General features: G+C 34.9%; 1 protein-coding gene across 1 annotated transcript in view; it reads right to left on the reverse strand.

Moving 5' to 3' along the window:
* Positions 1–27371, reverse strand: part of IL1RAPL1 (interleukin 1 receptor accessory protein like 1) — a 1416727-nt gene that overhangs the window by 588911 nt on the left and 800445 nt on the right. Inside the window, exons 4-5 of the mRNA XM_066249265.1 lie at positions 25663–25849; positions 21898–22051 (exon numbers count right to left, since the gene is read on the reverse strand). Of these exons, the coding sequence (XP_066105362.1) occupies positions 21898–22051; positions 25663–25849 (341 nt within the window). The remainder of the gene's footprint in view (positions 1–21897; positions 22052–25662; positions 25850–27371) is intronic.

The raw sequence follows: 27371 nt of genomic DNA on the forward strand, positions 1-27371 counted from the left end.
CAGCACAAACCCCAAGCATTAGGAAATCTTAGCTGCTAATATTTGGGTACACAATCTAGTTGCCTAACATTCATCCCCCACTCTTTCTTTCTTGCTACCTTGATATTGTTCACTTTACTCCAGGTTCTCCTGTGATTTTTATTATTATTTTTTTTGCATTATTATTATTATTTTTTTTTTGCATTTTTCTGAAGCTAGAAGCGGGGAGACACAGTCAGACAGACTCCCGCATGCGCCCCACCGGGATCCACCCAGCACGCCCACCAGGGGGCGACGCTCTGCCCACCAGGGGGTGATGCTCTACTCTGACCAGAGCCACTCTAGCCCCTGGGGCAGAGGCCAAGGAGACATCCCCAGCGCCCGGGCCATCCTTGCTCCAATGGAGCCTTGCTGTGGGAGGGGAAGAGAGAGACAGAGAGGAAGGAGAGGGGGAGGGGTGGAGAAGCAGATGGGCGCTTCTCCTGTGTGCCCTGGCCGGGAATCAAACCTGGGACTTCTGCACACCAGGTCGATGCTCTACCACTGAGCCAACCAGCCAGGGCCTCTCCTGTGATTTTTAGTTGGGGTGATGAGGGTGAGAGAGATGAGATTCTTCTAAGTGCCAGAGTTGAATCTTGAACTGTCCAAGCCATTCATACTGAGGTCTTGTACCTCTTTCTAGTGATTATTTGATTTAAGAGCAATTTTGGACAGTAAGATGTGGGTGGAAATTTGCTTTGGCAGCTTCTGGAAAAACTGTCATTTCTCTTATTTACAAAGTACAATATTAGACAATCCCTTTTCTGCCTGTAGTCTGTAGTTACTGGAGTATTCGATGGTGGCATTTTGGGAAGCCAGCCTTTGAGGTCAGGCCACTTACTGAAACTGATGGAGTGGAAAGGCATAAGGAAAAAGTGTCCCTGATCATGCCATTCTAGCTGTTAAATTACCAACCCTGGACCTGCCCTACATCTGAAATTCTTTTTTTTTTTTTTGTGGCAGAGACAGAGAGAATCAGAGAGAGGGACAGATAGGGACAGACAGGAACGGAGAGAGATGAGAAGCATCAATCATCAGTTATTCGTTGTGACACCTTAGTTGTTCATTGATTGCTTTCTCATACGTGCCTTGACCGGAAGGCTACAGCAGACCAAGTGACTCCTTGCTCGAGACAGCGATCTTGGGCTCAAGCTGGTGAGCCTTGCTCAAACTCGATGAGCCAGTGCTCAAGCTGACTACCTCGGGGTCTTGAACCCGGGTCTTCTGCATCCCAGTCCAACGCTCTATTCACTGCACAACCTGGAACTCTTGTTAGAAAACATACTATATATCTTTGTTATTTAAGTCATTAGTTACTTGAAGTAAAAAAATAAAAACAAAAAAAAATCTTAATAGTCTTCTTTTAACAGGCTTATCTTGAAATTCCTTGAAATTTTCCAAACAAAATCTCAATCCCTATTCCATCAGCATTCATATGTAATTAATCATCTAATTTTTTGTCTTACCTCCTACCTATTCTTCAAACTCACTGTCTTACCTTTGTTTCAGTCCTTAGTCTGCTACCAGGAAGTGCGTTTCTTTAATGATTTGGGATGGAGAGCAACTTTACTTTGTTATTTGGATATCACTAGTGCAAAAATATTTATAACTTCTTAGCTTAGTTTAAAATAATAAATGCAGATTGTGTAAGTATAGAGCACATTAGTTAATACAATTATGTATTAAAGGTAGCTAGGGTAAGTATACAATTGCTGTCCTGAATGTAATTCTATTTCTTACAAAATGTTTATCGAATGATTTTGTTGAATAATAAAAACACATGAAGCGGTAGGTTGACACTACTGAGTTTATTTAACTCAAAGAGAAATCAGATTATTATAAAATGATCGTATTATATATCCCAAATAGAAGCCCTTATCGAAACTATTCCATTATATGTATACTCAGCTTTTTTGCTTTAACCTATTTTTAGCAATGTCAAACCAACCAGTGATTAGCAAGTAGCTTACAACCTTTTTGCCCCCCATTATATATGGTTTAATATTAATGGATATTTTTCACCTTTATGCTACTTTACTCCCTTCCTTCATGTTTCATGATGACAATTGTTATCAACTTCATTATTCTGGAACGGTCATATCATTAACAATCTCAATAGTGTCAAAGCAACAATAACTAATTAGTAACTTTAGTTTTCAAATTGTATTTTTAATCAGGACTCATAAGGTTGATGCATAGAAGAAACATGATATGTTCGTGACAACCAGAAGCCTAATTTCTCTTAAATTTTAAAATGTAAAAAAAAACAAAAACACGTTATAGTGTATTTTTATTCTTAATTTGACAAAGCAAACACCAATGTTTAAACAAAGTTCAGCATTTCCTTTGCCATTTTTAATTAATTATTAAGAAATCAAAATTTTAAAACAAATATTAGGAATCATCTAATTTACAAGGCAGAGGATAGAAACAACATCATTTATATTTCTGTCAAAGTTTAGTAAATAAGCAAATATGTTTTTCAAAAGATGGCACTGTAGAAAGAGCTTAATTCTAATGGAACATCAAAAACAGTTCAAAAAGTATTTTTGTTGACACCTGAACACGGCAGTGACTACTTACAGTAGTACTTCTGTATTTAAAATAGTATTTCTTACATGTTAACTTGTATTTTAAAATTTTTCTGGCAGAAGTCCCGGGTTCGATTCCCGGCCAGGACACACAGGAGAAGTGCCCATCTGCTTCTCCACCCCTCCCCCTCTCCTTCCTCTCTGTCTCTCTCTTCCCCTCCCGCAGCCAAGGCTCCATTGGAGCAAAGATGGCCCGGGTGCTGGGGATGGCTCCTTGGCCTCTGCCCCAGGCGCTAGAGTGGCTCTGGTCACAATAGGGCAACGCCCTGGAGGGGCAGAGCATCGCCCCCTGGTAGGCAGAGCGTTGCCCCCTGGTGGGTGTGCTGGGTGGATCCCGGTGGGGCGCATGCGGGAGTCTGTCTGACTGTCTCTCCCCGTTTCCGGCTTCAGAAAAATACAGGAAAAAAAAATTTTCCTGGTAAACATATTGTACTGTATGTACTGAGATTAAGTCACTGATACTCATAAAAATTTTTATTTTTTTGTGTGTATGAGGGAGAGAGAGACAGACATACAGGAAGAGACAGACAGGAAGGGAGAGAGATGAGAAGCATCAACTCATAGTTGTGGCATTTTGGTTGTTCATTGCTTGCTTCCTCCTATGTGCCTTGCCCAGAAGGCTTCAGCCAAGCCAGTGACCCCTTGCTCAAGCTAGTGACCTTTGGTTCAAGCCAACGACTTTTGGGCTCAAGACAGCGACCGTGGGGTCATGTCTATGATCCAGTGTTCAAGCTGATGACCCTGTGCTCAAGTGGTGAGCCTGCACTCAAGCTAGATGAGCAAGTTCTTAAGCCAGTGACCTCAGGATTTTGAATCTGGGTTGTTCGCATCTCAGGCCAACACTCTATCCACTGCACCACTGCCTGGCCATCAGACACCCATAACAAGTTTTTGATGCTGTGTATATTTCAGGAAATTCTGGTTTATATGTTGGAGTAGAACTCAATCCTAAAACCAACAGATAACTTAGAAATATCTAGTGAGATCTTGTTAATGTAAAAAGTAAGCTATTTTTTCTATCTTATAGAAAATTTATAAAATGGTTTTAATTTGAATATTCATATTTTAATGTCCACTTACAATTCACTGGATTTTTTTAAGTACTCCAGATGGAGCAATAGATGCTAACATAATACTAAAAGTTTTGGTCAAACATTTTAAGAAATGAAAATATTAAATCCTCTTAGATGCAAAAGCCATATATTTTGACATGAATGAAACCAACTCCGTTTCCATGTACTTTTTTCAGAGGTAGTTTTAAAAATTCTTCTAAATATATATTATATAATATCCACATTAATTATAAGTTAAGATTTACCTCTTGATTTTACCATAAAAAAGAAAAGCTTCCAAAATATTGCATGAAAGCCCTGGAACAGACTTAGTAGACCTTTCAATAATGTAAAAACAATAAATGTTCTTTTAAATAGTTTAAAGAAATTTAAAAATTAAAAATGGAACTGCTTTATGATCCAGTGATTTAAATCCTGGGAATATATCTGAAGAAGCCTGAAACACTGATTTGAAAGAATATATGCACCTCTATGGTCACTACATTGTTACTTACAATAGCTAATATCTGGAAGGAGCCCAGGTGCCCATCAGTAGATGAGTGAATGAAAAAGTTGTGGCACATTTACAAAATGAAGTACGATTCATACATAATAAAGAGGGAAATCTTACCTTTTGTGACAATATGGATGGACCTGGATGGAGATTATTATGCTAAGTAAAATAAACCAGTCAGAGAAAGACAAGTACCATATGATTTCACTCATATGTGGAATCTAATGAACAAAATAAACAGACAAAATAGAAAAGACTCATAGATCAGAAAATAGACTGACAGCTGTTAGAGGAAAAGGAGTTGGGGGTCTGGGTAAAAAAGGTGAAGAAATTTAGAGAATAAAAACTTCAAAGACACAAATAAAAATATGGTGATAACCAGAAGGGAAGGGGGTGGGGAGGTACAAGCGGGTACAGGAGAGGATAAATGGTTATATAAGGAGTCTTGATTTGAAGTAATGAACACACAGTACAATATACACACAATGTATTATAGAATTGTACACCGGAAACATATAATTTTATTAACTAATGTCCTACCAATACATTCAATAAAAATTTTAAAAAGAAAATAAAAAAGAAAAATGAATAAAAATAAAAATATTCTGTAATTATTAAACTGTCATATCAAAACCAGTGTTTTGGTTTTTTAAATACTTTAGGTTCTTTATAACTATAAAATACCTTTGAAATATATGAGTAATAAAAATTAACATATTGAAAAATTACTAGAGTCACAGGGACCTTCCTCCTATGCCTTCCTTAGTTGGGAAACTGTCCTAACTTAAAAATCTCCAAAGAAGGCAACACCATAAATCTCTCCCAGTGTTGAGCAATGACTTTTTCAAGGACTATTGTTAAATGCTAAACTCACAGAGCTATAAGTTTAATCTCCTTACTTGATCAGGAAAGAAGACAAAATTTAGAGAAAGTAAACACAGTGCATGTATACAGTAGACAATTATAAAGAAAGTTTTTTTAAAAAAAAGAAAGAAACCTTTTGACTCATGATGCAACCCTGTGTTATATTTTTAATAAAGTAACTGATAGTTGTTCTTCCATTATTCTGAATTATTCTATCTTTAACATCTTATTATAGCACATTATTTTTTTATTTCAAAAATAGTAATTTTCTCAGTTCCTTTAACTTATTGTATTTTCTTCATCTGTAATTATTACTGTGTCTTTTCAATAGCTCTTTACACATTCTTATTGTCTTTCTTAATTTGGTGTCCAGGAAAGAAGAAATATAAACCTGGGACTCCATTAAGAATAATACACAAGCCTGACCATTTGGTGGTGCAGTGAATAGAGCGTCAGACTGGGATACAGAGGACCCAGGTTCGAGACCCGGAGGTCGCCAGCTTGAGCACGGGCTCATCTGGTTTGAGCAAAAGCTCACCAGCTTGGACCCAAGGTTTCTGGCTCCAGCAAGGGGTTACTCGATCTGCTGAAGGCCTGCGATCAAGGCACATATGAGAAAGCAATCAATGAACAACTAAGTTGTCGCAATGAAAAACTAATGATTGATGCTTCTCATCTCTCTCCATTTCTGTCTGTCCCTAACTATCCCTCTCTCTGACTCTCTCTGTCTCTGTAAAAAAAAAAAAAAAAAAAAAAAGAATAATACACGAAGTAAATATGATAGGGAATTGGCTTGTGTTTTTAATTTTTTTTTCGTTTCTTTTCTTTTTGTGACAGAGACAGAGAGAAGAACGGATAGGGACATACAGACAGGAAGGGAGAGAGATAAGAACCATCAATTCTTTGTTCTGGCACCTTAGTTGTTCATTGAGTGCTTTCATATGTGCCTTGACCTGGGGGCTACAGTAGACCGAGTGACACTTTACTGAACCCAGCAACATTGGGTTCAAGCTAGTGAGCTGTGCTAAAACCAGATGAACCTGCACTCAAGCTGGTGACCTCAGGGTTTTGAACCTGGATCCTCTGCTTCTCAGTCCGATGCTCTATCCACTGCATCACTGCCTGGTCAGGCTAATTTTTTCTTTAGTCTTATACACATTAAGCAGACAAAGTTCAGTTTTTTAACAACCACCCTATGGAGAAGTAGCAACATAATCATACTACTATTGTAAAGATTCAATTGTAGATCCTATGTATTATTGTTCATTTTGAAAAAATAAAATAACATGATTTTTTTTTCAAACAAACATCAGGATTATATAATTAAGTCCAGTAGGAATCTATGTTTAAACAAATGAACTTTGGTTTATTTATTGCAACTAATAAATTTCTTGCCATTAAGTAGCAACAACAAAATTAAGAATATAAAAGCTGTATATAAAATAGATTGGATAACTTTCTAACTAAAAATATATACCTGTCATATATATGACATAATTTTCTAAGAAAAATATGAATGTATTTTATATACACATGTCTGTATGAACATACAGGTATTATCAAAATAACTTTAATTAATTTACTTAACCATTAAGAAAGATAGTGCATTTAATATCACATAAGTTTAACAGATTTTAGTGTTGACATTGCATACTGTTTAGTTTTCATATTTTAAAGAGTTTGCATGGAGCAAGGTACTAATGCAATAAGTACATTGAGGTTACAGCCATATTTATTCATGTTGCTCAGATAGTTGCCAAAACTATGTTAGAATATTTCTTCAAGATTCTAAGTCCTATCATATTATATTTAATACTTAAAAGATGTACTTTTAGATGTGTCATCATCAATCTTTACCAGGAATGCACAATTTTACAGTTGATTTTCAATCTTTGATTTGATGACACTGACAGGATGGAGAATGTTGGACATTAAAGTTTATTTCATTTGTTTTACTAAACCTACCATAGCATAGCTTCTTTACTAAAATACGTGCAATATTTAGTTTTGAGTTAATTTTTCTTATGTTGAAACTAAAAGCAGCTAATATAAAGTACTAAGTTAGTGGCTTGAGTTTAATAAGATTTATGGGGAAGAAAGCCAATGACTGTTGAACTGGAGCACCAACATGAAGTAATAAAATGATTTTTTAATTTTTTGTTTTGAGATTCCAAGATGGCTGCAGAGTAAGTGAAAGCTACACTCAACTTGATCCTGATGCCAAACTGGATTTACAGCTAAAGTATGGAGCCATCAACCTGAGTAACTAAATGAAGACTTGCTGAGAAATAGTATAACCAAAGATTTACATAAGAAGTCACATAAAGACTGGTCCAGCCGACACAGTCACAAACAGTGAAAAGCATAGTAACTCCAAACAGGTAGTCCAAAGCTGGATAAACAAAATGTTTATGTCAACCTGTATGTAAGTGGACCCAAAACCAACACAACCGGTGGTAAGGTTCAGACTACATCAAAGCTCAACCCAACTAGCCACACAAGCAGCACACCCAAAGAAGGATTCCAGCAGGTAACAGATCCTGCTGTGAACAACTTTGCCTTGGGAGGACAGCTCCTGCACAGTGTCTCATATGTGGTGATTGAGGTTTACCCTTATAGCCAGCCAGCTTGAAAGGTTAACTCCACTCACAACAGGGCCAACAGCATTCAATATTCAACTACAACAGGAGGGTGAAATTAACCCACAAGAAATATTTCTGGAGCACAGAGCTCAGGTGATCTGAAAGACTGTGCTAATGAATCCAACAAGACACCTGCACTATAAAGCCAACACAGCAAGTTATGGACTCATAGCAGATCTGCCTAATACACAAAGACAAAATGGAAAGCAAAAGAAATATGCCCAACATGAAAGAACAGAAGAAATCTCCAGAAAAAGAATTAAATGAAATAGAAGCAACCAAAATCTCAGACGCAAAGTATAAAACAATGGTACAAGGATGCTCAAGGACCTTAGGAGAAAGATTTATGATCTCAGTGAGAACTTTAGAAAAAGAGAGATAGTAAGCATTAAAAATGATATAGAAATCAGAAAGAAAGAAAGAAAGAAAGAAAGAAAGAAAGAAAGAAAGAAAGAAAGAAAGAAAGAGAAAAAGAGTCACAAATGAAGAATACAATTTCTGAACTGAAGAACACAGTAGAAGGTATCAATAGTATATTACATAAAGTAGAGGATTGAATCAGCAATTTAGAGGACAGGATAACAGTAAGCACCCCAACAGAGCATCAGAAGAAAAATAATTTTAAAAATAAGGAAAATATAAGGGACCCCTAGGACAACATCAAGTATAAAACATCCACATTATAGGAGTTCCAGAAGGAAAGGAGAGTGAGCAAGGGGTAAAAAACCTGTTTAAAGAAATAATGGCTGAAAACTTGTCTGACCTGTTGAAGAAAAAAGTTGCATACCACCAGAAAGCACAGAGAGTCCAAATCAAGATGGACCCAAAAATATTCACAAGACACAACATAATTAAAATGGCCAAGTTTGAAAACAAAGAGAGAATCTTATAAGCAGGAAGATATAGACAGTTACTTAAAAAGGAGCTCCCATAAGGCTGTCAGCTAATTTCTCAATAGCAACACTTCAGTCCTTAAAGGACAAGGAAGAAATACTCAAAGTGATTAAAAGCGAGGACCTTAAACCAAGACTAAACTATCCAGCAAGGATGTCATTTAAAATTGAAGGTGAAATAAAGAGCTTCCCCTGCCCCTGCCCCGAAGAAAGCTAAAGGTCATTACCACCAAACCAGTATTGCAAAAAATGTTAAAGGGCTTGTTTTTAGGAGAAGAAACAGAGAGAGGAACATAGGTAAAAAAGAATAAAATGGAAATAAATGCCTATTAATAATAAACTTAAATTTAAGTGGATTAAATGCTATAATCAAAAAACAATTGCAGTTGAATGGATTAAAAATGACCATTATATATATAAAATACTGTTTATGAAAAGCATACTTCAGAACAAATAATATACATAGACTAAAAGTAAAGAAATGAAAAAATATATAATCCAGACAATTGGGGGAAAAAAAGCTGGAATACTGATACTTATATCTGATAAAATAGAGTTCAAAATAAAGACTATAACAAGAGACAAAGAGTGTCAATACATAATTATAAATGGATCAAAAAAGAGGATATAACCCTTGTAAACATATATGTACCCTACATAGGAGCACAGTGTACTTTGAGGTTCTTCCTTGATAAAATGTAGATAATAATGCCTATAAATTATTTTCCATAGTGCCAGCAATGTAGTTAGCAGCCAAAGAAAAAGAAGCTGTTTATCTAACAATGACATAGGTATGAGTTTGGTTAGTGGTCTGCAAGCCTAGAAGCAACATAGTTCTAACACCTGAGTCAGGCAAGAAGGATGATTGGTACAGGAAGGCTGTACCATTTTTAAGAGGCAAGCAGTCCATGAAATTGCAGTGGTATGGTAATTCAAATATGCAAAATCCAACACTGACAAAATCAGCAAGAAATTAAAACCTAGCTCTTGCTGGTGAACTATGTCAGTGTACAATGTAAACACCAAAAAGTAAACCAGAAAATTCAATCAAATCAAAAGGCATATATAGGTCTGGGTTTGCAAGTTCTGTTGACTACATGCTTTTTTGTTTATTTGGTGTTTTTTTTTTTTTTTTTTTTATATTGCATGCTCTGAGACAGCACCAAAAATAGCAGCATTCTTTTAGATTTTAAAAATATTACTAATCAGCCCTGGCCGGGTAGTTCAGTTGGTTAGAGTGTTGTTCCAATACACCAAGGTTGTGAGTTTGATCCCTGGTTAGAGCACATACAAGAATCAACCAATGATTGCATAAATAAAAGGAACAATAAATTGATGTTTCTCTCCCCCTCTCTCTTCCTTCTCTCTCTAAAACCAATAAATGAAAAAAAATTGTATAAATCATTTTGAGCAGAGCAAATTTATAGCTTGTATTTATGGATTTTAGTATCTGATATTCTTTTTTTTAATTTACAGAGACAGAGAGAGAGTCAGAGAGAGGGATAGATAGGGACAGACAGACAGGAAGAGAGAAAGATGAGAAGCATCAATCATAAGTCTTTCGTCGTGACACCTTAGTTGTTTATTGATTGCTTTTTCATATGTGCCTTGACCGTGGGGCTACAGTAGACCAAGTAACCCCTTGTTCAAGCCAGTGACATTGGGTCCAAGCTGGTGAGCTTTGCTCAAGCCAGATGAGTCCACGCTCAAGCTGATGACCTTGGGGTCTTGAACCAGGGTCCTCCGCATCCCAGTCCAATGTTCTACCCACTGCGCCACCACTTGGTCAGGCAGTATTTGATATTCTTAAGGGTATAATATAAGGCTTTTTTTGTATGTTTTTACTAAATTTATTTTTAATTTTTTATCAATTACACTTTACATTTAATATCATTTTGTACTAGTTTCAGGTATACAACATAGTGATTAGACAATCATACACTTTAGAAAGTGTTCTCACTGATATTTTGAGTACTCACCAAACACCACACAGTTATCACAATATTAGTGACTCTGTTTTCTATGTTGTACTTTACACCTCTGTGACTATTTTGTAACTATCTATTTGTACTTCTTAATTCCTTTACCTTTTCCAAACAATCCCCCAATCTCCCTCCTGGGGCATTTTTTTTTTTAATGTTTTTTTCCCCTGACTAGTATAGAACAGTATCTTCAGAAACTCTTTTTTTAAAATTATTTATTTATTTATTCATTTTTAGAGAGGAGAGGGAGAGACAGAGAGAGAAGAGACAGAGAGAGAGAAGGGGGGGAGGAGCTGCAAGCATCAACTCCCAAATGTGCCTTGACCAGGCAAGCCCAGGGTTTCGAACCGGCGACCTCAGCATTTCCAGGTCAATGCGTTATCCACTGCACCACCACAGGCCAGGCTCCTGGGGCATTTTTAATGCTGTCTTGATGCAGGCCCAGTTGAGACCCTGGTTGGAGGCCAGTAAATTCCCCTTCTCATGTAGCCAATCAGTACACCCCAACCACTTCCCTTTTGGGGCTTTCACAGTCAGGGGTCACATGCACCAGCTGTATCTGCCTTGGTAGGCAGATAGCAGGCACTAAGGCATCTCCTCAGCCCTTGAGGCCATAAAATTATTCAAATTTAGCCAATAAACAGAAAGTCCTCAAAACCTAGCTAACATCACCTCACTTGTCATCCATAAATTGTTTCCTACAGTTCCTGCTTGCTGTTACTCTGTCCACTGGTACAACACCTTTTGTGCCTCTACCTAGCAGCATTCTCTCAGTTGGATCTATATGTAATAAAGAGTGCTGCCTTTCATCTCTCCCAGTATCAAAGTATTGTATCCTTCCATCAGAACCACACTCAGATATGACACAAGTATTGGAATTAACAGACTGGGAATTTAAAATAACTATGTTTATTGTGTTCTAATGGAAAAAATAGGTAACATGCAAACCAAATATATAATGTAAGTAGAAAGGTGAAAATTCTAAATAAGAATTTTAAAAAGCCATGAATTAAAATATTGTAACATAAATGAAAAAATTTTTATTAAGTTTATTGAGGAGATTTTGTTTAATAAGATTTCACAGGTCTCAACTGTACATGTCTATGATACATGATCTGTATACTGCATTGTGTGCCTACCACTCAAAGTCAAATCATCTTTCATCACCATATATTTAACCCACTTTACCTTTTAGTACCTCCAATACCCTTCTCTCGGATAACCACCATACTGCTGTCTGTGTCTATAAGTTTTCATTTGTTTTCCTTATTTGTTCAGTTTTTACTTTTAATTTTATATACCACATATGAGTGAAGGAATCTTTGATGGGCCCATTAGTATACTGGACACATTAAAAGAAAGAATTAACTTGAAGATAATAAAATTTCATAAACTGAAATTAAAATAGAATAAATAATGAAAAAATCAAACAGATCATCAATAATTGTGTGAGAATTTTGAAAGGCATGATATATGTTAATTAGAATACAAAAAGGAGAAGAAGGAGAGAATGGGCAAGAAGAAATATTTAAGATAATCATGGCCATGGAATTCCCCAAATCTATGTCAGACACCAAACTAGAAACCCACAAAGCCAAGCAAACACCAAGCAGTATAAACAGCATCACTACACCAAGACATATAAATTCAAACTACAGAAGGTACAAATAAAAAATTTTAAAAGTACACAGGAAATAAAAGTCATATGTATAGAGAACAAGGATAAAAATTAGAGTAAACTTCTAGTTAAAAAACACTCAAGTAAAAAGAGAGTAGAGTGAAATATTTCAAGTGGTAAAAATAAAACACCAATCTAAAATTCTATATTCAGCAAAATTATCTTTCAAAAGTCAAAGAGAAATAGAAGTACTCTCTGACAAAAAACCAACAATAACAACAACAAAAATACTGAAGGAATTCATCACCAGCAGCAGAGACAGATTAAGGTCTGTTGAGGCAGGCCCTGGGTACAGAAGAAAATATTGGGCTCCTTAAAAATAAAGAGAGAGACAGGGAAAATAAAAATACACATTAACCATACTTTTAAATAAATAAAAATATTATGTACTATTCATGTTAAAATTGTACATATGAAACCAAACTTGGTGTCATTAGAAAAAAGTGTAAAGTTGGGGTTTTGTGGGGCCCTTCAGAAGTTAGGGCCCAGGATGCACACCCAGTGCACCTGCCTTTAAATCTGCCTCTGTTCACCAGAGCTTCAATGTAAAAAAAAAAAAGTTAAAATAAGTTATTCAGGCAGAAGAAAATATAGAGGTCAGAAATTTGGATGCATATACAGGTCATAGAAGGAGTAGACAACAGTAAAATAAAATATTTTACTTATCTTATAAATTCTTCTAAAAGGTAACTATTAGTTTAAAGTAATAGTAGTTTATTGGGTGATTATATAAATTGGGTAAGTGTCATGATTGACAACAATGTCATAAGGGACGAGAAGGAGAAGGTTGTCTGAAAGTTGTTAAAAAATGTATTGAAATATCCAGAAAAACCACAATTTTTTAAAAAAGAAGTAAAGTAGATAATAAGAAAGGATATATAAAATAGAACCATATAAAATATTTAATTAAAACCAGAGAAAGCAAAAAAGGGAGAGAAAAAAGTTGTGTTCAATGAATTGCAAACACTAAAAAAGATGGTATATATTAATACAACAATTTTAATAATTATTTTAAATATAAATTGTCTAAATATACCAGTTAAAACATCAAAAATGTCAAAGTGGATTAAAAAATCAAGATTCAACCATAACTTTAAATATAAATAACTACACTACTTACAAAAATTAAGGGATCAGTGAATGTGCAGATACTCCAGTACTTTCAGATTTTGTGTGTGTGTGTGTGACAGAGACAGAGAAAGAGACAGAGAGAGGGACAGAGAGGGACAGAAATAAAGCAAGGGAGAGAGATGAGAAGCATAAATTCTTTGTTGCGGCACCTTAGTTGTTCATTGACTGCTTTCTCATATGAATATTGACCGGAGGGCTACAGCAGAGTGAGTGACCCCTTGCTCAAGCCAACGACCTTAGGTTCAAGCTGGTGAACTGTGCTCAAACCAGATGAGCCTGCACTCAAACTGGCGACCTCAGGGTTTTGAACCTGGGTCCTCCATATCCCATTCTGATACACTCTATCCACTGTGCCACCACCTGGTCAGGCTCAGCCTTTTGTATAGTGCATTTTTACCAATAAAATAAAAATTGGTTTTGCATCTCATTTGCATAATTAAACAACTTTTACTTGTTATTTGCTTTTCTAATGTTCTTGCTTAATAAAAAATTAAATGTTTTTTTTATTGCTTCATATTCATTTTGAAATATCTCTTAATCTTTGTGAGCAGCATAAATAGGTTCAAAGTAAAAGACATGAAAATGACACATCATGCTAACACTAATAGAAAGAAAGCTAGGTATATTAATCTCAAACAAAATCAAATTCAGATAGGGGAAAATAATCATAGATAAAGAGGGTCATTACATAATGACAAAGAGATCAAATCTCTAAGAGGACATAACAACCGTAAATACATATGCACTTAACAATACGGCATCAAAATTGATAGGCGAAAGCTTACAGAATTGAAAGGATAAATTGGAGATTTCAATCCTCTATACTCAGTAATTGAAATATCAAGCAAGTAGTAAATTGGTAAGGAGTTGAATTCAATACTATAAATAAATTAATTGGAGATTTCAACCCTCTATATTCAGTAATTGAAATATCAAGCAAGTAGTAAATTGACAAGGATACAGTTGAATTCAACAATATAATAAATAAATTTATTTAACATTTATAGAATATTTCATTCAACAAGAGCAAAATAAATATTCTTCTAAAGCTCTCATAGTACATTCATCAAGAAAGAGCACATTCTAAATCATTAATACACTTTATCATATTTTAAAAAATTGAAACTTTACCAAGTATGTGCTCAGATCACAATGGAAATAAACTAGAAATCAGTAACAGAAAAATAGCTGGGAAATCAACAAATGTTTAAAATTTAACACATTTTTAAATAATATGTGAATCAAAGATTTCTCAAGAGAAATTAATAATATTTGGACCTACACAAAAATAGAACTTATCAAAATCTGTGAGATTCAACAGAAGCAATGTTTAAATTAAATTTATAAAATTAACTATATATTAGAAAATAAGAAAATTTTAAAATAAAAATCTAAATTTTTGCTCTGTGAAAGTCACTGTTGAAAACACCAAAATAATAGCTATAGACTAAGATAAAATGTTTGCAAGTCATATATCTGATAAAAAACTGGTATCAGAAATATAAAAAAAATTCTTAAAGCTGGCAAGAAAAAATATATCCCAAAAAGTGGGTAAAATATTTTTACAAATATTAGGCCAAATGAGATAGACATAAGGCAAATAAGCATATAAAAATATGGTCAAAATAATTTATCATTAAGGAATTGGCAATTAAAACAAAAATGAGGTATTGCTGCAGACCTAAGGAGTCTGTAAAATCCTAACAGAGTTCAGACTGATAAAAGGATGTATAACAAGTGGAATCTTTCACCATTACTGAAGAAAATGCAAAGTGGTGCAGCTACTTTAAAAGACAATTAGAGGCTTCTTACAAAACAAAATATAATCTTAACCATACACCCTAGGAATGACATTCTTAGGTATTTACTCAACTAATTTGAAATCTTATGTCCACCCAGAAAACTAAATGAGAGTGTATGTAGTAGCTTTATGCATAATATTTGAAAATTAGAACCACCTATGATACATCGTTCAACAGATCAATACACAAACTATGGCACAGCTATTTAATGAAATATTATTCAGTGATAGAGAAATTATCTATGATAGATGAACTTTTAAGACATTCTGCTAAGTGAAATAAAACAAACACAAAAGGACAAATACTGTGCAATTCCACTAATATGAAGTATCTAAAATGGTCAAATTCATTGTTACAGAAAAATAGAGTGGTTGTTTCTAAGGTAGGTGGGACAAAGAAATGTGGGTTTTAATGAGTACAGAGTTTCAGTGTGGAAAGACTAAAATGTTCTAGAGATGTACTAATTAATATACAGTGACAGAAAATAATTTAACTTTGGGTGATAGGTACACGACATACTCAACAGTTCAAATGCTATAGAGATGTTCACCTGAAACCTATGTATTTTTTTTTTCTGAAGTTGGAAACGGGGAGGCAGTCAGACAGACTCCTGCATGCGCCTGACCGGGATCCACCCGGCATGCCCACCAGGGTGGGGGTGCTCTGCCCATCTAGGGCATTGCTCTGTTGCAACCGGAGCCATTCTAGCACCTGAGGCAGAGGCCATGGAGCCATCCTCAGTACCCATGGCAAACTTTGCTCCAATGGAGCCTTGGCTGCGGGAGGGGAAGAGAGAGACAGAGAGGAAGGAGAGGGGGAGGGGCAGAGAAGCAGATGGGCACTTCTCTTGTGTGCCCTGGCCGGGAATTGAACCTGGGACTCCTGCATGCCAGGCCGATGCTCTACCACTGAGCCAACTGGCCAGGGCCAAACCTATGTATTCTTATTGATCAGTGTTACCCTATTAAATTTAATTTCTAAAGAAAAAAAGATACTGAGTTTATAATCCACTCAAGTCAGTACTTTTTGCTTTTCTTGTGTTTCCATACAAATACCTCTTATTAAATACAGGGTGGGGCAAAAGTAGGTTTACTGTTATAAGCATGTGAAACAGAATTTATTCTTGTTTGTTATTTATTAACTCTTGTATTATTTTCAATATGAACCACTATAAACCTACTTTTGCTTCACCCTGTCCATGATTGCTCATATCATATAGGCTTAATATTGGGAGGTCATCTGTAACACCACCTCCTGAATTAACCTATTCTCAGGACTAAGACTGGTTCGTTGAGCTGTGGGATAATGAAGCAACTCATCTTCTGAACTGTGAAACTTCATGGGAAAATTTCAAAGGTAAGAATAAAGGGTAGCAGAGTATGCCACCTCAAAATATGTTTTGGTGTGTTTTTTTTTGTTTGTTTGTTTGTTTTTGGTAGCAGGGTAATTTTAAGCTAACTGTTTGAGAAACTGCAAGTAAAAAAGTATCTCTGAAAACAAAGGAGAAATTACTGTTTTATAAACAAATTTACATTTATAAAGGGAATCTTTGTTTCTAAAGGTGTCTCTCTTTCTCTGTACCAAGAAGAGAATAACTCTAGCTCTCCAGAAACTCTTATCAATAGAGAAGGCACAGACTTAGATTTGTCCTTGTTTATCATGCTTTTCCTAATAACTTCCATAGTTGCCCCGCCCCAATCTTTATTTTGTCTTAAGTAAAGGATAATAGTTAAGGTTGTGGCTTGGGCCATCTCAAAGAGGTACTCTGGTTTCCTGGGTCTCTTTTGTGCATATGTGAGGTATACATGTTAAACTTTCATTTGTTTTTCTCTTGTTAATTTGTCTTATGTTACAAGGGATCTCAGCCAAGAACTCAGAAGTAGAAAAATTACTTTTCATTCCCTGAAAACCTTAAGGTATACAGTTTCTTAAAGATATCATTTAGGAGGAGGGAAGATCTCAGGGTGCATTGCAAAAAGTGATATAATAATCTAACTGTATTACACATATGTGAGACAACCTCACTCAAGGTAATGTGGGAAAGCAACAGTGGAAATAAGTGGAGTTTGTAATACAAAAAGCAAAAGAAACTGTATATAAGCACTATGCTCTAGCTAATAAAGTTGTTTCTCACAGGAGTATGGGTTAACAATTCCGATCTCATTATACATCTTTTTGAAAGTGAACTATGAAATAAATGATTGGCAAATGGTGAGAACCAGGTTTCTTACTATTGGACAAGAAGGTTAGAAGTAAGCAAGAGGAGGAGGCTAGAATGACCCCTATGGTGATGAATTGGAGTTGGAGAAATAAGTATGAGCACAAGTTTAGTTTATTGTAGATAGATATATAGATACATATACAAATATTTATAGAAATATGTATATACCTATATTGTGTATGTGTGTGTAGCCCCTTACTCTGTCAACTGAGAAGTTTTAGAAGCATCTATACCCCAGTAGTAATGAGTACTCCTTCTGTAAATCCAGGACTTAGTTTCTAGTACCATTCTCCAATTAAAAAAAATAAATAAATCTTTGGAAAAAAATTGATTCTAGTACAGCAGCAGGAAATGCAAAAGATGATCCTGAAATATGTTGTACAGCTCCAAAATAAGGATGTACACACACATACACACAATGATAGGGGTATGTCAAAGGGATAAAGGATGCAACTAAAAGAGCCCCTAAGGGTCAAAGCTAGAACAATTTGAGAAACAGAATAAATAAGATAATATTGGATTGTACACCAAAGTATAAAATATTTATGAGTCCACATTGATATAAAAAATGATTGAATAAATAAAGATGAGAAAATATATGTCCTTTGCAGAAAGATTCCAAATACTTTATGCAGATACTTTGCCTTCAAAGAGGTGAAGGCATAATTCCTCGCCCCTTAACTGTGGACCGCAAATAGTTACTTCTTTTTTTATTTTAATTTATTGTGTTTACATAGATTCTAGTGTACCCTGAATGCATCGTCCCTCCCCTGTGTTCCCTTCAACATCCCCCTTAACCTCCTCCCCACAGCACCCTCTGCCTTTCACTCCAGGATTTTCTTTTCTGCTCTCTATAATGCTGTGTTATGTGTATATAATTTTACCAATCCCTTTCCTTTCTCTGGCAAATAGTTACTTCTAAAGAGTACAATTTAGAATGTGGGAAAAAAGAAAGTAACTTTACAGTGACAAAATATGACAATCACTACCTCATGTGATGATCAACATCAACAGAGCTACATCATGTTGATAGTATGATATGTTGTAACTTTACCTCAGTGGTCTTCCAAAAATGTACCCTAAGTCTAATCCTGAATAAAACACTAAACAAGTTACAGTTGCAGGATATTATATAAGCTATCTAGCCAGTACTCCTTAAAATAATCAAGATCATCAAAAACAAGGAATGTCAGAAATAGTCATAACAAAAAGAGCCTAAGGAAATAATGACAACTAAATGTAATATGCTATCCTGCATGGGATCCTGGAACAGAAAAGGTAACACTAGCTGCACCTTGGAGAAAAAGTAAGGATGTAAATGGTAATTTGAAGAAAAAGGAAAAGAAAAGAAACAGTATGAATCAGATCTGACAATATGGGGAGAAAGCATTTCATAGGGAGCACACCATGAGGAAGGCTTCAGTCACAGAATATTTGGAGAACAGTAAAAATTTCAGTGTGGTTGAGACTTAGAGAAGAGAGTGGAGGATGTAGATGATGCTAAAATAGCTTTAATTTTTTAAAAACATTTTAAAATGTTTAAAGCATACCAAAAGTGCTGGACAGGTTTATTATTATTTTATTGAACGTAAGTAGACACATACATTTTTAATTAGTGAAGGATCTCCCAAAAAAGCTCATGAAATTGCCTGCACATTTAGCCAGTTTATCCAAAAATGTCTTTTTCTCTTCACATATATGATTTTTTCCTTCCAATTAAAAAAATATATATATATTATAACACATTTCAAAATATTTATTGTCAGCTACAGTAGTTTCACTAAAAAGAAAATATATCATGTTTTGCATATTACTTTCATTAAGTAAAATATGGTCATGATGTCCAGAAAACCAATATAGAAAATAGTGATCAATTATTTTCCAGAGAACCTCTCACCTTTGTTGGTTTACTGGGATTCAATTTGGGATCTCAGAATTGTTCTTTAATTTGGCCACAGGGAAAGTAAATGTGTTTGTTACAATGTTACACTATTAAGAGCAATGTTACACATAAATATATGTTGTCAGTAGATTTGATAATACCAAAAATGTATTTTTCCCTGGCCAGTTGGCTCAGCGGTAGAGCGTCGGCCTAGCATGCGGAGGACCTGGGTTCGATTCCCAGCCAGGGCACATAGGAGAAGCGCCCATTTGCTTCTCCACCCCCCCTCCTTTTTCTCTGTCTCTCTCTTCCCCTCCCGCAGCCAAGGCTCCATTAAAGTAAAGATGGCCCGGGCGCTGGGGATGGCTCCTTGGCCTCTGCCTCAGGCGCTAGAGTGGCTCTGGTTGCAACATGGCGACACCCAGGATGGGCAGAGAATCGCCCCCTGGTGGGCAGAGCGTCGCCCCATGGTGGGCGCATGCGGGAGTCTATCTGACTGTCTCTCCCTGTTTCCAGCTTCAGAAAAATGCAAAAAAAAAAAAAAGAAAAAAAGAAAAAAAAAGTATTTTAATGATACTATTTTAACTCTAAGGCATGCAGCTCTCTCGCTCCCACAAAATTTCATATATAGTCAAACTTGGCTTTATTACTTGTTTGTCCAAATTAATGTCACAGGAAAGGGCTACTGAAGTTGGAAGCATTCATGATAATCAGTTGAATAAAAACTTCCATTAAAACTTTTACCAACTTCCTCTTGGATATCAAGAAATAATTATTCCTCCTTTTCATATAAGAAAGGAGATTTTGGGATGAGTTAAATTAGAAAAATATAGTGGTTCTGGCTAGCATCTAAGAGAAAACAATTGTATTATTGCTTATACAGAGTAGCTTCGTTAAGTTGTCTTACAATTTGGGACCCAGTTTTTAGTCTCCAGGAGATTGTTTTCTATCTCTTTTTATTCAGTTGGTTTAGTACCCTACTATTTTTAGAATCGGGAAAGATGTGCTTACCGAGGATTAGTTCTACACGCCAAAGAATAAAGATTAAAAAGTCCATTCTATTTTATTTTCAGAATACATGTTTTTTCACTATAAACTTTTTTTCTGTCTCAATACCTACTCCTTGGAAAGGCTACTTCAGTGTAGGTTGAGAAACACATAATAAAAGTCATTATCTATTGTAAAAAAAGTACAGTTACATTTTTCACTATTTCATTAAACAGAAAGGGAAGTAAAGTGACTAAGTTTTTAATTTTCATTTTCTATACAGAGGTCTATTACACAAAGCAGAACTGTAAACCATGCTAGATTAAATTGTATACATGCATACTATAGGTACACAATACGAGATTGGATGCTTGTTTATTATTCAAGTTTATCACATATTGCAAGTACTGGATATTTATTGGGTCTAATAATGATCAAAAGAATTACCAAAGAGTATGGTATTTATTTATTTAGAATTTCTTTCGATTAGGATAATTATTATCCACCAAATAAATTTCATGAAACCAGATTCAGTTTTTAAGTCAAAATATAACATAATTCAAGATTTTAAAAAAAATGCTTATTATAAGATGAAAGGGACGACAACAAAGTATTTTTCATATACAGGAAAACTATCTTATGTGAGTAAACACACAAATTTTTTTTAAGTATTTGATATCCTTTTCACACTTTTTAATGTTTCAGAAAAGCTATTGTACAAAAAGCCACCATGAAGTTTCTCTCAATAAGATGAGAACAATGTCTTTAAGTTCTTAATATTGCTCTTGTTCTTTTCCCCCTTTTCCCTTGGAAGTACTATTAAAGAAGTCTACTATGAAGTAAAAAAGGATACAAACACAATATTTTACGTGATGCAAAAAAGACAAAAATGATTTTCATTTGGATATTTTCCTGTATTTTTCAAATTGATTGCATATCTATTACCTTACCTCGTTTGATCCCTTTGAAATAAGCAAGGCAAATTTTATCTTTATCATTTTACTTATGAATAAACTGATATTCCTAAGATTTTAATGATTCAAATGAGGCATATGACTAGTGAGTTATAGATTCATTGATTATAGACTGTACTGTTATTCTTGTTCTCATGACTTCTACTGTAGTAATCAAATATAGAATATGCAAGCAAATATTGCATCTCACATAATTATTCAATTATTGCACCTGAAATTGTGTTATTTTCAAGTTAATAAGAACACATGTTAGACTCACTGAGTGGTAAATAAATAAAATTAATTTTTCTAATTTAGAGCAGGATAATAAGACAAAAACAGATTTTATATACTCAATTTCAACACCCTAGAAAATGTTTCTGAAAATAATACCACTACAAAATATAAGCACAATTTTCTGAAATTGTAAACTCATTATTTCAAGTACTTTCAAAAGCTAACATTTTTAAAATTCTGTAAGCATTTTTCTTTAACCTTTCAAATGTACTGAAGTGCAAGATGATTTAAAAGCAAGGAGGAATAAATTTCACCTATAGGAATCAACTTAGCATTTGATTAAGTACTTCTTTCATTGCATAGATTTAAAAAAATCAACATGCGGCAGATTAACAAACTTCAAGCAGTACTTTCATTACTTGAAAATGAAATATTGAAGATGGTGCTTACCTGTAACAGTTAATTCAGTGGTTCTTCTCACAACAAAGCCTCCATATTTTAACTCACATGTATAATTTCCAATGTCATCTTCTCTGACTTCTCTTATAAGCAGGTTATTTCTTTTGAATACAATACTTGGCCTCCATGCTCTTGTCCTACATTCCTGCATAAAGAAATACATATTTGTAGTGTATATAGTATTTATATATTCATAGTATTTATATATTTTATAAATACTATATACTTTATATATTACTTATATAGTATTTATATTTATATATTATTTATATAACAACTAAAGATGAAGCATTTAAGGTAACTAAACTAAAAACTTCTAAAACTATATTTTAAACGGGTTAAATAGTTTGGACATAATGCTAAAGATTTCCATACCTTCTCTACATCTTTGAAAAATCAGGTACCTCAATTTATTTAAAAAAGTATTGTAGCAAAGAGTGGCTTTATAAACTTCTAAGATTAATGTATCTAAATAAGATTAATATTAATTTATTATATATAAAAGGGACATTTGTTTTTCTCTGGTTTGTTTTACATAGCAACATCATATGATCTTACTTATATGTGAAATCTAATGAGCAAACTAAGTTGTTAAACAAAATGGCAACAGAGGCATGAACCCGTGGAACATACTGACAGCTGTAATAGAGGAGGTAGTTAAGGGACTTGATGAAAGAAGGTGATGTAATTCATATATCACATAGACACAGAGACTAGTGCGGTGATAGCCAAAGGAAAGGGGGGATGGGGGTAGCTGGAAGTTTGAAAATGGGAGAAATGTGGATGGAAAGGGACATTGTTTTGGGTTATAGGTGAACGGCACAATGTACAGATGATGCTTGTTGAGTTATACAATTGAAATCTGCATGGCTTTGTAAACCAGTCACCCCAATAAAGTTTGTTGCCACTTCAATAAAAAGGAGGACAATATTTATTAAGATTGCTCCTGAAATAATTTTTTAGATACAAATACTCCACATTTGAAGCTTGAGAAAATAACCACCTTAATGTTGATATCAAAAAATTAAATTTTGTGGAAAGTAGAAGAATAATTCTATAGATGAAAATGCTTCTATTTTAATATTTTAAATAGTTTCATCTCTTCATAGTATATACATTCCATAATTCATAAAAGAAATGAATAATATTTATATGAAAGGTCTTTGTAGTTCCATAAATATCTATTTTCATTGTCGATGGGTCTACCAAATTACAGTCTCTGAATTAAACTTTGGATTATAATGATGTTGGCTTGGGAGATTTCTGTCTTTGCCAAAAGAGAAGTCCATTTTCTCTAGCCAGATATCAAATCAACAGAATGAGGATAAAATAGCTTTAAATTCTTTGACACTATTCAAAGGTAATATTATTTCTAAAAAATTTTATTGCCAAATCAAATTTTTGCATACCATTATTTTGTTTATGTGGTTCAAAGCCTTTGTATAATTGGAGGACAATTATCCAGTCATTTTAGACCAAAAAAAATACACTTTATATCCTCATATTTGCACAAAAACAACTGTGAACAGTGTATAAATTGTACAGTGAATGTATGGAACATACATATCCTTGGCTATGGAAAAATAAACTGAAGTGTTATAGGACTTTTAAATTCTACATATACTGCACTCCACTAGTTATGGTCTTTATAGCTTAAGGTCACAATGATTAGGATGCTAGAAGAAACATGACAAGAGAACAAATGTGAGGCCAGCCACTTAAATTTTTGAGTGTTTGAGTGCATATGCATGCTCATACTTTCTAAGGTTTCAACAAATTTTGAGATACTGCTTGCAAAAAGTAACAAGTGGCACATGACTCTTAAAATCAACTTATTAGTAAACACCAATGAAATTGTATGCCTAGAAGCTGAATGTACATATATAAGTACTAAAAAAATATTTGTCCTTAAAGACCTTGGGTCAAACTTCCCAAATACTCTCCCCTTCAAAGAAATCATTAGGAGTTTCTCAGAGTCTGCTTGTAGAAAGCAGGCAAACTACAGAGAACCAGGAGAAGAAATACTCAACTTTAAAAGGGAAAAAATTAAACTCATCTGCACAACAACAGAAATCAATAAGAATAGTATTTAAGTTGTCTTTTTTTTTTAACATTGTCGAAGATACACATTCAAGGGAAAAGTACAAAAATATTTCAGTAGTTCCCTTGCTGTTCCAAATTCTCTATTGCATATTATCATGTATCAAAATTAAGTCTTAGTCAAGGAGGGGCATTTAAAAAAAAAGGTTTTCTTAATTGATTTTATAAAGAGAAGAGAGGGGAGTGAAAAATATCAACTCATAGTTGCTTTACTTTAGTTTTTCACTGGTTTCTTGTTGAATGTGCCTTGACCAGGCAAGCCCAGGGTTTCGAACCTGTGACCTTAGCATTTCATGTCGGCACTTTATCCACTGAGCCATCACAGTTCAGGCAGGGGCATTGTTAATTTTAGCAAAATTCTTTAAAAGTTTTTTCAATATTTGTTTTATTTCAAACAAATTTTGTATCATGATTAATCAATCATGGGGGTTCACATTCTGTATACTGACATTATTGGAACTAGTTACTGAAAGGTCCAGCTTCCTAATTCCTAAGCCAGTAACTTGGACAAAGTAAACTTTATACCAGGAATCTTTAAACCATGGATAAAATATCCAAGAAAAATATTCATACATCTCTATTATAGTCTTGAACACATTCAATAACAAAAAAATATATTTTATGATACAGAAATGAACTGAAGAGTAAGTTCAAGTCAATGACATGATAAGAAAGAGAGCATTGGTTTATTCTGTTTAATTCTAAAATTTCTTTTGCTTTTTAAGAAAGTTAATATAAAACCATTTTAATAATGTTACAGTTTTCATCAGATGGTATTTAAAAATATGTATGCTTGCCCTGGCCGGTTCGCTCAGCGGTAGAGCGTCGGCCTGGCGTGCAGGGGACCCGGGTTCGATTCCCGGCCAGGGCACATAGGAGACGCACCCATTTGCTTCTCCACCCCCACTCTCTCCTTCCTCTCTGTCTCTCTCTTCCCCTCCCGCAGCCAAGGCTCCGTTGGAGCGGGGATGGCCCGGGCGCTGGGGATGGCTCCTTGGCCTCTGCCCCAGGCGCTAGAGTGGCTCTGGTCTCGGCAGAGCGATGCCCCAGAGGGGCAGAGCATCGCCCCCTGGTGGGCAGAGCGTTGCTCCTGGTGGGCGTGCCGGGTGGATCCCGGTCGGGCGCATGCAGGAGTCTGTCTGACTGTCTCTCCCCGTTTCCAGCTTCAGAAAAGTACAGAAAAAAAATATGTATGCTTGTATATGAAAAGATTTAGAATATGCACAAAGATATTGCCATTAAATAAAATATTTCAAAAACAACTGGACCATTTTATCACAGAAGCAAATCAATTCTTTTTCTCTTTGTTTGGGGACATTTTGGACTGCTTACCTGAAGAGCTCTGAAATGAATCTTAGTGTTAGTTCCTGAAATTATCAATATAGATTATAATAAACTTGAAAGCACTGTAGGTCTAAACTAGATATAAAAATAAACACAACAGTTTATTATAATGGACTACCAATACAAATATTAACTAGTATTTATCAAAGGCATTGGTTTGAAAACTTAAAAATGACCAGCACAATTTGGTGTGGTATTTTAGGAAGGTAGAGCTGAACAGTATCACACCCATTAAAAATTTTTATACAACTATCCAAGTGTAAGACATGCATTAATCTACATATAAGCAATAAAATTAATCAAAGTCCATACCTTATACCATAGGATTTCAGGTTCTCTGGTTGGTAGTAAAAAATCTTCTATGTCACGGCATGAAATTTCCTTGCTTTTGCTAAGTTCAGCTTTATCAAAGTACTTCATCTTGGAATTGTAACAGAGTCCAGTGTCATTTTCACCCACTGTCAGTGAGATGGATACTTTCATACAATAAGTGGAGTTTCTGTAAGGAAGCAGAATAAATATGGTATCCTGAGCCAGGTGTGGACTAAATGCAATGCTGCCAAGTCAGTGTGTTGAGAGAGAAAGAGAAGCAAAAACCCCATTGATCAATTAATGTTACAGTATCGTGGCTTATACCACAGGCGACTCTCTCTTGTCACCCAGATAAACAGTGCTTGGTTATATGAAAACATTTGTATACTTTTCATTTGCTGGAATTTTATTTGTATTATATATAGGCTTGGTTTGAAAAGACATTGTTTAATAAAGGTATTTGTAACTAGAAAAATAAGAGAAATAAAGGAAGATTTAGGTCAGGAATATGTGAAGTCTGAGTTTATGCTAAAATTAGCAAACTCAACAGAGAAATAAAAAAATAACCGATTTATTATATATAATAAAAGGACAGGAATAGGGCTGTTTAATTCCTATAGTACTTGTTGTCTTGATAAGAACAGAGTTTATCAGTGAGGCTGGGCAGAAAACAGTCTCGCATAAAAAGGATTGCAAAGCCACTACCTTTACAGACCACAATCATTTGGGTTGGTACCAGCAGTCCGTGTTGTCAAACAGGAGAATATTCTAATACTATGTAAGGACACCTCCATCCTGATAGATTTTACAGAATCATTTCATTAAATCAGTGTCTTATTTTACTCTTTGCTGATTCAAAAAAAAAATAGGTTTAGAACTTGGAATACACAAGAAGAAAAATCATGTTTGGAGATCTCTTTGAAAGAGTTGGGACCAAAGGAAGTTTTCTAATAAATTGCACCATTTTTGTTTGCTATTTGTGTCTCTAGGCATTCAATGAACACTGATAATGTGTCAGACATGGTGCCAGGCAGTGGGAATAAAGAGAGGATTAAAACACCGAATTCAAGGTTTTGTAGAGAACTTCTTATTTGTCAAGTGCCCAATGACTTATTTGTGTACTTGCCCACCAAATTCCTGCATGTGAGTTTTATTACTTACTATTTCTGCAACTTTGGACAACTTATTTAACTCCTCTCAGCTTCTCAGGATGATTGCAGGGACAACACTTGTCAGAGTACTAAATGTGATACTAAATAAAAATCTGCTTGGCCTGTCATAGGAGTTCAGAGACAGTGGTTCCTCTCGTCTCTTCACTGGTGGGCATGAAACACCGCCCCCATGTCCTCCTCCTTATTCAGCCAAGATGCTTTGATGTTTAAGTAGAGACTTGATTTAGATTCTCCCCCCTTTTTTAATGCTAACATGACATGATAAGAATGGCCAGAACATAGCTAGTTGTGGTATAATAAAAATATATTTGATCTTTTTCCAGGAGTGGGGCACAACTCTCCTAAAACTCTAAGAATTTTACGAGTGACAATAATGTCTTTTGTTATAAATAAGATCTCCATTTTACCACAACTGAGATTTTGCTAATAAATTGACTTTGGGTAAAGCCTCTAGACAGCCTCAGGATGTGGCTGGTCACCAGAAACACCAAGGGATCAGAGGGTTGGACCATTCAGATCCACCCACTGACATTCAGG

This window comes from Saccopteryx bilineata, chromosome X (genome assembly GCF_036850765.1).
Source record: "Saccopteryx bilineata isolate mSacBil1 chromosome X, mSacBil1_pri_phased_curated, whole genome shotgun sequence".
NCBI lineage: Eukaryota > Metazoa > Chordata > Mammalia > Chiroptera > Emballonuridae > Saccopteryx > Saccopteryx bilineata.